This window comes from Gobius niger (genome assembly GCF_951799975.1).
Source record: "Gobius niger genome assembly, chromosome: 4".
NCBI classification, from domain to species: Eukaryota; Metazoa; Chordata; class Actinopteri; order Gobiiformes; family Gobiidae; genus Gobius; species Gobius niger.
In genome coordinates, this window is record NC_136855.1 from 31434162 (window position 1) to 31449642 (window position 15481).

A 15481-nucleotide genomic window follows, 5' to 3' on the forward strand; every position below is an offset into this window, starting at 1 on the left:
GTTTTAAAGGCAGCGAGACGGGGACATCACCGTCAGCAGATTAAAAATCATTAAAAACTCAGAAATTTTCAAAACATCGAAGACAAAATTCAATCATCTATTTTAGCAAATAAAGAAATGTAATCAAATTGGCCTGTCAATACTGTATTATCTTATTCCATTTCAATCTGGGCATCTCTGCTCAGACTGCCGCTTGCGCTACCTGGCCCCCAATAAAGCGGAAGAAGATGGATGGATGATGGATGATGGATGGATAAATCTGGTTTAGCAGTGATGTTGTTTCCACAAATATTGGCAATATCTGGTCATTTTTTCCACACATGAAATGAAATTTTTTTCTGAATGAAAATGTTAAATGAAAATGTGTAGTACCTTATTTTTCTTATGTCTGTGTCCGTTTTCTCTTTACACTTTCCTCTCCACCTGCATTGTCTGTTTATGCCACCTGCATTGTCTGCATTGCCTTTATTGTTTGGTGTTTTTACTTATTGATTGATTTGATTGTTTTATATTTGATTATTATCCTAATTGGCTTTAGTCTTTTTAGCTCTTTGATTTTGTTTTACTGTCTTCATTTTTTTCGGGCATATTTTCTTATAGGTAAAGGCTGGACGCATAGCGAACCTCCCAAAAACTCAAAACACCAAATTTTTTGTATCTAATGAGTGTGGAAATGAATGTTGTTCTTTCTGATAACCTTTCACTTCACTTTGCAACATTAAAAAGTATAGATTATCTAAATAAGTGTGAATGGGGGGGCAGGTTCATGAATCGATGCGCAATAAACCAAAAGAGGGACAAGTGGCCACTCTATGGTCCGAGCGCGCGCACTCACACGCGCCGAGTGTGACTCCAGCGCGTACTCCCTCGTTGGGGAGTTAATTTCAGATGAGAAAAGATGTTACTTCTGCACTCCGCCTCGATGCGCTACACACGCGCAATGTTGCGGTCCTCGGCCATGCATGCGTAAAAAACAATCATTTCAGCGTGACGTCCCCGTGATGAAGCGCATCTCATCAGCGGCAGATGTGAGTTGCTCCCCGGTCACGGTAGGTGTGATTCATCCGGGAGGAAAGCCGCCGTTTAGCCACGCACGACGCGCAGCAACTTAAACACAAGGCGGATTAAGTGCGGTCCTAGTTTTCGATCGGGCGGAAACAACCCTCGGCCATACACGGGAGAGGGAGAGAGGGAGAGAGAGCCAGGCGCGCGCTCGAGCTGCGAGAAGCAGTTGGGCCGCGCATTCACAGACGGCAGCAGAAGGAGGAGAGCTGCGCGCGGAGGACGCACAGCCCTCAGAGAAAGTTCACGCGCGTGTCTCAAAAACATGCTTACAGCTCAAGTTTTATTCTGGACAAGTTGTGGGTCAAAAAAAGTGAATCAGGACCAGCGAGTGGAACCATGGATTTCTATCTGGCACGGGCGCAATAGCAGACAGTAAGACCGAGCATCATGATTTGGATCGTGTTTTTGCCAGCACTGGTGTCTGGAGCGCTCGGGAACAGGACGGACTTGCCTTTTTTCCACGGGCATGTGTTTGAAAACTCATCTCCAAGCTCCAGGGTGAATGGCTTGAGCGTTCCGGTGAAGCGACTCAACTCACAGTGGCTTTGCGGTGCCGAAGAGCCCGGCACAGCGGCGGCGCACTTCAAACTCCTGGGAGACGGAAGCGACAAATTCCGCGTCTTAGCCCACCACAAGCGAGGACACATTTTGTTAAAGACATCCGAGGTTTTGGATCGAGAGGAGCGCGCGGAGTACATTTTGGATGTGGGCTTGTGCTGCGGTCTGTGCGGCGAAGAGGATGGAGAGTTTCCTGTCGTCGCATCAATCAAAGTGGACGTCTTGGACACGAACGACCACCAGCCCGCTTTCCCCGCCGCGGATGTGAAGCTGAGTTTGGACGATGCCACTGCGCTCCGTGCAGCCGTCTACACTTTCACTGCTCGGGACGATGACAGCGGAAAGAACGCAGAGCTCATTTACTTTGCCTTGCCTAGAAATGGGAGTTTTTACGCGGTGCCCAAAACTGGAGACGTTCTCCTGGTCGATTCCATTCTGGGTCTGGATGAGCCTATCAAGTTTGAAGTGTTTGCTAGAGACCGAGGATGGCCCCCACGCACCAGCCGGAGCGTGGTGGTGGAGGTCAACCCCAGGCAAAGGCCACTCAAAGCCGGGAAAAGAGACGGCAAAGCGGGCACGAGAAAGTCGCGCTCCCTGCTGGAGGAGTCCGATGAGCCGCTGCTCATAAACGTGTCCGAAGACGCGGGCATTGGGTCAGTGGTGATGAACCTAAACCCGGTCCGGTTCCAGTCGGCCGTGTTTGAACTCGTGGAGCCGGACTTGGAGAGCTCCCCGGTGAGCGTGAGCCGCGACACGGGGGATATAATCATCTCGCGCAGACTTGATCGCGAGACTGAGCCACTGGTGGAGATCAGCGTGAAAGTTCAGGATAAGAGAGGTAAGAAGAGCGACCTGACGTCCATGCACGCGCGCTCCCACCCTCTGCGCGCGTGTGCGTGACAGTGTGACTGTGAGAGGCAGTGGGGGAGATGGCGAGAATAGAAGTGCAATGTGGCACATTTGATTGATTTAAAATTATCTGACATTTTTTTAATGTAGTTTTTTTTTTTTATTCTTCAATGTGCTTCAGTGTGATTTAGGCATATAAAAGATTTCCTGTGTAAAAGAACACCATGAGGAGGAAATTGACTCTGAGTTTGGAGCACATGCGTGTGTGTTTGGATATACCTTTGTAAAGCAGCTTCCAGTGCAAACAAATATGGTTAGCGGGATTATATTAAATAGGTCTTAGCATTTTGAAAAGGTTGGTGGCCCAGTGAGGCTGGTTTGGCACTTATTAGAGCCTGGTGTGCAAGGATCAGACACATGTGCCCGAGGGGAGCTGTTAAAAATGTAGTGATCACCGTGTATGAAGTCTGCTGGGCGTCTATGTGTGGTTTGGGATGGATGGTGCAACAGGACGGGCACACCAGGCAACAGAAAAGTTGCCTGGTGTTCTTCTTTCTACATTGACTATGGATTTGCTAGCCATTATTCACTTGGATCTGATGGTATTTAGAATGCGGTTAAAACGTATTATCATTTTTTTTTAATATATATAAAGTGCTCCTTTCTCTGTGTAGTAGCAGTTTATATTATTCTCACATTGCTATGGAGACCTGCAGTATGGTTGCTTATACACAGTACAATAGATGTTGTTCAAGTGACAGGATGTTGCACCTTCGAGGACAGCTCTTTTATGAAATGTTTAACATGTGAATAGCAAACATTGTGTTGAGAAGAATACGGGGAGGAGGGGGGACTTTCAGCCACACACAAAGTGTCTGTTTGGAAAGTTAAAAGGTATACACCGTTCTTGAATAATGTAATAGTTGATGCACAGACTTTTTTAGTCTTGTGCATGGGATGAATTAGAGCAAATCAGGACATTTTTGACCCACTCACTAATACATGAATCAGAAGTTAAGTTGAAACGTAGTCCATGCATACTTGTTAACAATCATTCTGTTCATAAAAATCACACAGTCCATATAAAAGTTGGTAATTTTCAATAATTAAAAAAAAAAAAAGTACTGGTTTCTCCAGATTTAATCACCTCTGTAAATCATTGTTTCTCAATGAAGCCTCAGCACCCTTCAGTGGATCATTACAAGCTATAACCCCAATTAAATGTAACAACAATAGTTCGCAGATTGGCCCTTTTACTATATTCAATATCAACAAAGACAATTTCCTTATTACAAGCATTGATAATAACGCAAACTATCCAAAAAATGGGTAACATGTACTCTCTACCCACCACTGCCCAGAGCTGTATGCACCTTTCTTCCCCTTCCTTCTGTTAGAGCTGCTACCACCCTATGATTCCATCTGGCGCCCGATATTTATCACACTGACCGTATCTTTGCTCGTTAGCTCCTGCTCCGATCAGACACCGCGGGGACATCCCGGTGCGCGTCTAGCCGGGAGCGGTGTCAAAGTGCCCTGCTGTTTACAATGGGGGTTAAAGCCGGTGACATTTATCAGCGTTGATGATGATTCATGTGTGTGAGATAAATTAGGGCAGCGCCGACGTGTCCCGCCGCAGTCGCCCGGCGCGGCTGCCAGGAGCACAGATGCTGGGTGCCGGGGGAGAAGCGTGGCATGGAACGGCCACAGTATCAACAGGTTAATTATCACCAGCGGAAAGAGCAGAAGGAGCCACACTCATGTTAATAAATGCGTATGTTTGACAATGGGATAACTGACTGTGACAAGCAGCATATGTGGAAGCATGGGGGAGTGGTATAAGTGTATCACTGAAGCCATTGAAATAATGAATGAGGGGATAACGATTCAAGAACTAAGTGGCATTTGATTTATGTTTGATGATGATTAAAATGGGGAAAAAGGAGTGGAATACAAAATATTTTAGTATAACAGCCCTCAAAAGCTTAGGCTAAATAATCACAGAAGAGGCATTGTGCAAAATCAGCCCCTTTTTTTAAAGAGGATTTTACAAGGTTGCAATGTCCCCTCATCGAAAACAAACTAGGAGTTGTGTTTTTAGCAATTTTGTGCTTGTTTACGTAATCTTTGAATCCCCCACATGTACTGTTTGAACCGCTGAGACAGGAGCTTAGTCAATGCTTTTTCAAATTACCTCCAGCTCCTCCCGCAGCCCTATGTACACAGGAAGTGCACTCCGTACCTTTTGATCTCGTACACAGCTTGCGCCTCCATCACGCCGGGCCAAGCAGGTAAAAATATCAGCTTTCAGTTAGTTTCAGTCCCTGTGCGTGCTGTCATTAGGATCATAAAAACACTTCTTTCATTCAGGACTGCAGACTGAAACAATGACGTACATGTGCGATATCAAAGGGTTGCAGCAGCGTGGCAACAGAAGCCAAGCGAGTGACTCAATATTCAAATCACAAGCAAAGCCACAAAGTATTACAACATCACTGAGGTCTTCCATCTCTGATATGAGATTTACACATATTTTCTTCCTTACACAGCATAGAACAATAGTGCATGTTGCCTTAGAAATGTCTAACAGTTCAGTTTGCGTCATTTACTTCCATTTTAGCCTTGTTCTAGTCCTGATTTAGTGTCTTATATGATGTCATAACAAGTGCCTTATAGTTTAATAGTCAATGAAACATGCTGTGTTGAAATGGTTCGATAAACAGTGCAATAACACACTGCCGGACCAAAAAATGCTGGCACAAATACAAAGGTCACACATTGTAATATTTGGTTGGATGGGCTAAAGCTTTGATCACAGCACATATTCACTATGGCAGAAGTATCCAAGATTGCTTGGTGGAGGGACGACTTTCTTCAAGTAAAGAAAATCTTTTTACTTCTTTGTAAAAAGACCAAGGGCCGAACCTGCCAATTTTAGTCCAAAGTTAAGCACCACTTTCTATAAATGCCAGTGCTTTAGACATTGACCTAATTGGGTGTTCTGTTTGGGCATTCTGAAGTAATTGACATTATTTCTCAATTTTTTTAGAGTAGTTTAACTCTAAAAAAAACATTCAAGTACTCTCTGATTTGTGTAATAGTATTTCTCAAACCGTCTTGAGGGCCAGAGGATCTATGCTGGACGGCCAGATCTACCCTTGCTCTTTGGCATTGTTTCAGTAAGCTTCAGTTAAAAGATCCAGTGTTGCATTAAGATCTTGCATTGGTGATAGGAGAGTGTGACCACTGCGCAAAGCCTCCTCCAGCACATCCCAAAGATTCTCAATGGGGTTAAGATCTGGACTCTGTGGTGGCAAATCGTGTGCGAAAATGATGTCTCGTGCTCCCCGAACTCCTCTCTTACAATGTGAGCCCGATGAATCCTGGCATTGTTTTCTTGGAATATGCCCGTGCCGTCAGGGAAGAAGAAATCCGTTGATGGAATAACCTGTTTGTTCAGGTTGTCAGCTGATCTCATTCTTTGGGCACATAGTGTTGCTGAACCTGACCAACTGCAGCAACCCCAGATCATACCGCTGCACCATAAAAATCGCTTTACATTCATCCCTCCAAACTGTAGCTCCGACTCTCCACCCATCATCAATCACTCACCCAAGCACCATTTTCAGACTTAGGGAAGGTAGCTGAAGTGTCTTGTGCAATTATACAACAACAATATGCAGTGGACAGAGCTGGGATTGAACTGCAACAGTGAAAACACGGCCACCACTCTACCTACTGAGCCCTGACAGAGTATAGATGGGAGATAACCCACTGTATACAGCCCGGTGCAGTAACTGTTGCAGAGTCATTTAGTCTAAGTCTTACAGCTTGTTCCATTAAGACCAGTTAACAGCTTTTGACTGAGGCGGTGACCTAATCGATATGACCTATTGGTTTAGATAATGTGAACTATCCTGATGCAGAAAAAAGGAGCTGAGTGGGCTCTTGGCACGCGCTGCCGTTTTACAAGGCCGGCAACTGAATGCAGAGCTGGCCATTTGTCACAATCATCGCTACTTTGTGAGCTTCAAAGCTGATGGGAGAAACAATAACCGTTCCCTGAAGATGTGACAGCTTTTTGAGATATTTACCAAACTAAAGAAAGGAGAGGGTCCAGATGGATGTTTTTTTCGAGGCAAATCCGATAACTATGGATGTTGCTGTCTGTCAAATGTAATCTGGTTTCATTGCTTTTGACGCATTGTGCATTTGGGTCAATAGGCAGGAGAAGAATGTGGAGCCATAAGGGTGACTGCACTAACTTTTTATATAAGTTTGGATTATAACTATGCTGCAAACAGGAAAAGGATTGACTCCATTATTCTCAGTAAACACTGTATTCCTAAAGGTGCTATCATCATAATTTCTTTATAATTGTCAGTAAGTCAGCGATTAATCGACGTCACATAGCTATGGACAACAAGCCATAAATGTCCATATTTTCAGTGCATTGACCACCGACCTGTAGCCCTCCGCACTGTATACGCTTTCAATATGCAGCCACATTTGAAAGCCACTGCCACACAAAATCGGCATCGCTCACAGAAGGGATTTCTAAACTCCCGAATGTACCAGTGAGCTGTCTCTGAGCTATTTTCCGGTAGTGAAAAGAACATAATTTCTCCATAAAAGTGACCATGATCATGTGTTATGCTGCACAGCGTTTTGACAACACTGTGAGGAACCTGGGAGGCTATCTTCTTGGTCAGATTAGACCAAAATTGAACTCTGTTGTTTGAGGGCCAGATGTCACAGAACATCATAAAAAAAAAACGACACCATGCCTACACTGGAGTTTGGAGGTGGGCGCATCATGGTGTGGGGTTTTTCACAAACACACAGAGAAAGGAAAGTCTAAAACTGCCCTCAGAGAAAGAAAATCCAACTGCCTGCCACCTGACCCGAATCCAATAGAAACCAAGAAGAAGAAAAGAAGAGGGCCCAAAACGCTGTCTTCATGATGTGGATGGGAAAAGAAGCCAAAGAAATTACCTTACTTGAGAAGCTTTTATTCTGCATGTATTACATTCTTGATTAAGACATACTCTGGATTGTTTTACCAAGTGCCAAACAGATTAGTGTATTTGAGGATTAGGAAACTCTCCATATTGTCGGGATCAAACGTGCACTCATTTCACTAGCGTCATGCTGTGCCCCACATGTTTCTCCCGTGTGTAAAGCAAAAGATCAGTGTGGATCCTTCTTAAAGGGGCCGCTTTTACCCCCGTAACCTCTGCTTGCTTCCCGCTGATGAAGAAGATAGGGGTTGGCGAGCTGCAACACATGTATTCACTTGACCTGCATGTCCACCACCGAGATGGCGACTTTTCATTTCCTGGCTTTTGCGGCAGCTGTGGGATCAGTCGACTATCAGGCACATGCGGGACCGGGCTTCCGTTTGGTGCGACTGGCTGCACTGAAGTCCGTTAATCCTTCTGGAGTGGTAGAGTTGTTGCCGGAGTCCTCGACCTCCCTCCATCTGCTGGCATTATCCTCGTAATCCCATCTCATTCTCCCTGTCTGTCCCATTCTCATGCCGACACGTAGGGCTCTCTCTGACTCGCCCGCTCAACACACTCCTTCTCACTCAAGGGATTTGTGTGCAAGGAGGGACAGTTTAACAGGGCGAGTGCAGCGGGGAGCCGCTGGAGGCGAGCGCGAGAATCCTAAATGCCTGACATCGTTCGGCAATCTCGTGTTGCCGTTTGTGCGATTATTAGGGATGCAAGATTTGATGGAGTTGTTGGCATCGGAAAATAACTATCCTGTCTCCATCGACTTCTGTGACACTGCAAAGCTAATTGTAGTTTTTACATCGACAAACGCTTTCTGAAATGCATGTGACACCACTGAGTATTCATTTGACCTTTATAACCAGGAAAGTCCCGCTGAGATTTCAGAATTTCTTATTCAGGGAGTCCTGATCCCCAAGGGGAACCATACTGTACATGTTTTAACTGGCAGGGGAAACCGGAGCTGACATTGGCAGACAAACCCCAGAGAGAGAGAGAGAACTGCCGTGCCTCCGAATATTTCAGTCTTCTTGCACATGTTATTGCTCCTGAATATGTTTTCATTATGTACTGAAAGTTGATGTAAGTATATTGCCAACCTATTAGCATATACACTGTAGTTGCCCGTTGTACGAGGTGCTGGAATACTACGGGAAACACCCTAGATCTCATTACTACCCCTATCTTAAAATGAACATAACTAAGCTCCAAGCCCAGTTCCATCCCACCCTGCCTCTGTGACTCACTCCGAGCCGAAACTTCCTCTGCGTTGGAGTGCAGAGTCTGGGCGCCTATTGTGCTTCTAAGTGAAGGTGTAATGTTGTTTATTCACAGTTTGTGTATTGGACGCGGCAATGCGTGCAAGCAGGACTGTTCCACTGATGGCAAATTGATTATTATTGAAGATTTCGTCGCAAGAGTTGAAGTGGCTATGCATATCTTGGAGTGTATGGAGGGTGAAGGAGTGGTATGTTTATCTCAAAGGGGTGTGCAATCTTCATAGCAGTTGTTTCACAAGTGTAAACATTTGAATTCATAAGATAATTTAAGCACAAGGATGCAGACGTCGAGATGGATTACATTTAAATATTACTCCAATGGCGGGTGCAGTGTGTATTCAATGGGGCACAGCGATATGGCTTAAACTCTAGGCTATATCTCGATATAAAAGACACATATCACAATTGACAATATGTTTAACAGCAGGCAAAACCACAGCCTTTAGCTGATGAGGCAAAGATAATTTTGTTTCCTTTCTAAATCTAAATTAACTTGAATCTGTGTGTCCAGTCTCTGTCAGTGTAGTATATTGTTTTCAACTCTGAGGTTTATGAGTGACAAGAACTAGCCTATGGCATGATTACCAAGTTTGAGATGAGCATGAAGAAGCGTTTGAAACAAAAGGCAAAAGTAAGTATTGTACACTGTACAACCGTACAACAGAATTGTGTTCAGGTTGAAGAATTATAAAATATATACAAGGTTTTATACTGTTTTTTATTCTTATTACTGTTTAGCTTGACTTAACAAAATGTATGCGAAGTATTCTCAGTTCTCTGTTACAGCGGAAAAGTACCAGAACACCAAAGTGTGTGAGCACAAAACCCCCGTGCCCCAAAAGTAAGATAAACAACTGCCTTCCTCCAGAAGGATCTTATCAGTTGCAACATTCCATTGAAGTCATAAAATTGGGGGTCGCAGGGCGGAACTATGTGATGCAGCAGAAGCACTGGAGCCAATGGAACCAATGAGATTTAGTTTTAGGCTCATGAATATTCCAATGTTTAATGTGATACAAATACTCTGCTTCCTAGTAAAAAATCCAGTCTCCTATGGCAATGGACAGCTGGTAGACTCGATGTTAGGGAACTAGGGAAGCAGAGCTCTGTATTAGATGACCTGTTAGGGAAATAAACCTTTGTGATTTAATCTTCTGAATCCTGGGTCATCTGTGCTGGTATGTGTTATTAGCTGGTAGTGTAGCGTTGTTTGTCAATAACTCTTCTTCCAGTGTTGAACATGCTTGGTGTTGTCCGACGTTTGGGTAATTAATTAGGAAGTGGACAACACAGGAGAAGGAGTGAAAAACTCCTTAATCTCAACATGTGGTGACCCCGACGTGATGCAGGGTGACTTATAGACAGACAACACGGGACGCGGCTGAGGTCCGGTCTCCTTAAAACTATTTGCGGTAGACATACCAGACATTCTTTTCCACATCCAGCCATCAGCGATTTCACGGACGTCCAATTAGATTAAGGTAAGACGACTTTTGACTTCTACTAAAATGTGAGTCTCAAAGTACGTCTATTTGGCTATTTTCCAAAGTTTAGTTTAAAGATTTTTACTGAAATCGACTGTTGGCTGGTATAATCTGTGAATTGATGGTGGAAGGAATAAGGGACACACGTTAAAATTATAAACTGTTGAAAATAAAGTAGAGAAAAAGTAGTGAAATGACAAAAGAAGTGAGAAATAGTGAAGAAGAAGAAGAAGAAGAAGTAGAGGACTGCACGCTGGGTTTTACCCTTTAAAAGCCGAAAGGTGCGTAGGTAGGACCTCCCAAGCCCACGGACGCGTGGACTAAAATTAAAACGTTGAAATAAGTCGTTGACGGATTTGGGGACCGTCTAAAATAGTGGGTTAGAGTCCCAAATAGCAGAGAAAAATTAATTAAAGAAGTGTGAGAAAAAAAAAAAAAAATTAAAGAAGTGTAAAAGAAGTGTAATAATGTGTGAAGTGAATTACAGAGATACGTGAAGTTGTTTTCGCGGAGAGAGAAAAAGGAATTAAAGGTAAGAAAAAGAAAAAGAAAAAGAAAAAGAAAAAGCGACTAGAAGGTAAGAGAAATGTCGGGAAAACACGATTGTGAGAAATGGGTTATGTGGTTGTGCCAGGGAACGGGCTTCCTGAAGGGAAGGTCAAAGAAAGAGGTAAGGAAGGCAACAGAGGCGTGTGCACAAATGTATGAAGAACAAAAGAGAAATCCTAAGGAACCACATGATTTAGGAACACTCTGTGGAACGCTTACGGCGGGAGTAGAACTCTGCGCTATGGAAATGCAAGATGCGGAAGCAATGAAAAAAAAAAAAAGAAAATTGGGGAATAAGGAGGTATTTTAAGATCAAACAAAGAATCGAACCGGTCTTGGAGGCTGCCGTATCTAAATGGACAAAGGAAAAAAAGATTTTCTCCCCCACTTCGGGGGGCGGGACAAAACAGCCCCTCCCACAGGGAGGAGGCCCCGTCTTGGGCCCTACGGCCCCCCTTTCATATGAGGCGGGGAGAGCTGGTGGCTCTCTCTACCCTCATAAATCACTTCACGGACTTCTGGATCTGGATGTGGCTCCATCAGACCAACTAACGAAAGAAGAGGCACGAGAAGCCTTCGATAGAATTCAGAAAATGACCAAAGAAGCGCATGATACAGCATTGGAAAGACAACGAGAACTTTATGAAGACCAGGTTAAAACAATGAAAGAGAAAGCAGAAGTTGATGAGCTTAGACGGAAACTAGAGGAATTCACACTTAAAGCCAAACCAGACCCAGTGGCAAAAGGAACATATCCCCTAATTCCCACTGGGGCGCCAGCGGTGGGAAATGTTCTCCCTATGGCATATAAACCACTTAAATGTACAGAAATACAACAGATGAAAAACACCCTGCCACCCCTACAGGAAGGGGGCAGGAAGTGGTTTCGCACTCTTCAAATGCAGTGCTCAAATGCCACATTAGCAGTAGGAGATTTGAGAGGCCTGGTGGCGTCGTGTGCTCCTCCGCACGCAGTGGATCAACTCCTGAGAACATCCGGTTTGGACAATCTGCCCCTGCATCAACCTTTTGACCCACATGTGGAAGGCTTTTTAGCGGTGGTGGAATTAATGTATCCCCCTCCACACCCGCAGCCCCCAACCTTTTCCGCCTATTTACCTGGGATGTGCCCTACTAAATTCTTGGAAGAATGTGTTCAGGTCTATGTGAGCTCAATGCAAACTCACCCATATAGAAACCCCCAAACAATGTGTCTGTTCCTCCAGGGGGTGTTGGATGTTTTGCCGGAACCAATTAAAACAAGCCTGATGAGTGTTCCAGGATTGTCTTCGGACTCAACTCTCTTTTTGACACATTTAAAACATCACGCCGATCTGTATAACAAAAAACAACGCGAGCGTGAAACAAATTTTAAAGAAATGCAAGAAGAATTGCTAAAATCTCAGCTGAACCAAGCACGGCAACAGGCCACAGCTGCGAGAAAAGACTGAAAAAACAAGGCCCAGGGGCAAATGGTGGCAACAACCTCGACAACTGAAACAGCAGACACGCCTGCCCCATCACCCGCAAGCGCCTTATACGCCTCCCAACCACAGCCCTTAGGGCAACATAACCCCAACATGCTCCCACCAATGCCCCAAACCCAAACACACATCCACTTACATGGGAACTAAGGTGGGAGGGGCACAGGGAATAATAGGGGACAGTTTAGAGGCAGAGGGTTCGGCGGGCAGGGCTATGGGGGACAGCAGCAACAAAATAACAGAGACAAGTCATGTTTCCAATGTGGAGGAACCGACCATTGGGCCAAACAGTGCCCTCAGTCAGGATGTTACAATTGTGGAGCCACAGATCACTGGGCTAGAGACTGTTCCTAACCCCCAGCCCAAGCTAATCCAGGAGGACGAGGTGGGCCTCGTCTGAGAAATCCAGCGGGAGGGCCTGGCCCTGCACCGTGGAGGCGTGGGGGTGGAGGAAATAACTACCCTGTGTACGACACCCAAGGATGTTTTCCCTACGACAGGGATGACCACTGCTAGGGGTGCCCGGTGAGTCCTGGCCCCACCCCAGAACCGTTTGTTCCTGTAGAGGTTGGTGGGGAAAAGTTGATGATGCTCGTGGATACGGGTGCTATGCATTCTACGATGAGGAAGGCTGCCCCGCACATGCTAAGTGATAAACACATCAACCTTTCAGGGCTCACGGGAAAAGCGACCCCTCTACGGATGACAAAGAAATTGAAGAGACATTTTACAAGCTACGGGAGCTCCCATCTAATGCTCCCCGGACGCAATGCAGGTCACATGGTCTAATGGACAGAAAATCACCTGCACACCTTCAACCTCTCATGGACTTTATGTTTTTCGAGAGGACCCTGAATATCCTGGTGTTTCAATCTACTGGCTCCTCCTTGAACCCGATACCCCACAGAAGAATGGAAACCATGGTTCTCGATGCTGCACCCATAAGCCCCTCCCAAAGACCCACTGCATTGCACTCTTTTATATGATAGAGCATTAGACCCTCAATATCAGTTAGACTTTGAACAAGAGTTAAAGGGAAACACATATACGATAACAGCCACCCATTTCTATGTCCACAAAACAGGAGTTGTTGCCCCAGTTGTCCTGCCTGAAATTGTGAAACCTTTTTATAAAAGAGACTTGCTTACTGACCCACATATGTCTCTATTCTTAGGCTCTGGTCATGAAGCGCGCGAACTAGGGCCTCTGACTTATAAATTGAACCACACCCTGGATTGGGAACAGACCGGACTTCTTGGTATAATGTATAGTCCATTTGAAAAAGCTTATAAAGTTGACATTGGTTCTTGTACTGATGCAGTTGTAGCAGACGAGGAATTTCTCTCACGGTCACACGGCCGTGAACTTACAGATCACGAGGGGACTGCTCAAATGCTGGCTGGGTTCTCAGGAGAGCTGTGGGCGGAAGGGCCCGCTGATATCGGACATTGTAATAAAGTTGATCCAGTGGTTCTAACGGTGCTCCCTGGTGCACATGTGTATGTCCCCAGAGGCCATTTCGCCATGATAAATAGAGACAGGGCTTAGAACAGGCCTTAACAGAATTATGGAACTCTCCCCGTTACTTAGGACCTTTTGAAGTGACTTAGAGGACTGCTACAGCAGTTAAAGTGCAGGGAAAAGACAGCTGGTTTCATTGGACACATCTGAAACCTTGCTCGGACAAGACCGGCTACCACTGGTCCCACACTTTGCCTAATGATGGTGAAAGTGGGTCTGGGAGCCCCACTGAAGGGGGTGGGAAAGCAAATCCAGCAAACCCATAAACTTGAACTAGAGATAAAGAAGGACAAAAGCTCCTCTCTAAAGTCATGGCTACAAAAGCTAGGCCCACTTAGGTGCCCATACGGGGTGTGGGGTGTAATACTAGCTCTCTGCATACTACTAATATTAATGGCTTTAAAATTAGAAGATCAAAACAATTGTGATAAAATGGTTGAAGGTCAATCAGTGAAAGAATTAAAACAGACACTGTATAACATGTGTAAAAAAGTAGGCTAAAAACAAGGTGGAAATGTAGTCATTTTTTGTAATCAAATCGGAATGATACTGGTTAAAAGGCGAGGAGCAGTATCCAACCGCCACACTTATAATGGGTTACCCATTATACAGAACAAGCGATTGAAACTTGGAATAAAAAAGGAAAATACACACACCCAGGTTGCAAGTTGTATGCTAACTATGCTAACCTTTCAAACTGGGTAAATCCAATAAATTGGACCGCAATTAGAGATAAGGTGAGTAGATTCAAGGACCAAAATCCACAATGGACTTGATTGAATTGGCTAGAGTCCGGTTTCTGGATCCACATCCTTCAAAAAGTGAGTATTATAATAGGTGTTGTGTTACTGTTATGTTGTGTTTTGTTTTGTTGTGTTGTACCTCTCATTCGCAGCATGATAACCAGGGCTTTAGCCCCTTCAGGAGGGATCTTTGTTGTCAGTAGTGATTCCCCTGAGGATTTGGAGATGGGTTTTACAGAGACGCCTGAAGGGGGCGTCTAAGATCTGTATACTGAAAGAGCCAGAATGGCGTTTAAAATCGATTGGACCCAGAAGAAGGCTATGATGAAAATGTGGAGGAGATTTTATCTAACCAAACATTTAAGAGTGTTGTTTTGTTTGGTTTTGTTGTGCTTTGTGTTGCAGGAATGTTTATTTTTATAGCAATACGTGATGGTGCGCGAGGCACAGAAAAAATAAAGTGTACTGTTGACCTTGGTACTCCATCGCTGACCTTTCGTTGGGAAAGGTTGGTGAGTGGAGACTACGTCTGGGAGAAAAAGATGATTTTGAAACTCCTCAGGAACTGATTGAATATGCTCAGATGAAGATGGAGACCTGGTGGTGGTTTTTATACTCAGGGAAACGGTGAATCACTGTTCAATCAAGGTTTTACATTTATTAATTAAGGGACTTAGTGTTTTAGTTGATCTCTATCGAGATCAGAAGGGGGAATGAAGAATTATAAAATATATACAAGGTTTTATACTGTTTTTTATTCTTATTACTGTTTAGCTTGACTTAACAAAATGTATGCGAAGTATTCTCAGTTCTCTGTTACAGCGGAAAAGTACCAGAACACCAAAGTGTGTGAGCACAAAACCCCCGTGCCCCAAAAGTAAGATAAACAACTGCCTTCCTCCAGAAGGATCTTATCAGTTGCAACATTCCATT

General features: G+C 44.6%; 1 protein-coding gene across 1 annotated transcript in view; it reads left to right on the top strand.

The window, feature by feature from the left end:
* Positions 1-994: 994 nt before the first annotated feature.
* The window catches only part of LOC306961767 (neural-cadherin), a 424067-nt gene continuing 409580 nt past the window's right edge, over positions 995-15481 (top strand). Inside the window, exon 1 of the mRNA XM_079554643.1 lies at positions 995-2461. Coding sequence (XP_079410769.1) covers positions 1453-2461 — 1009 coding nt within the window. The 5' untranslated portion in view covers positions 995-1452. The remainder of the gene's footprint in view (positions 2462-15481) is intronic.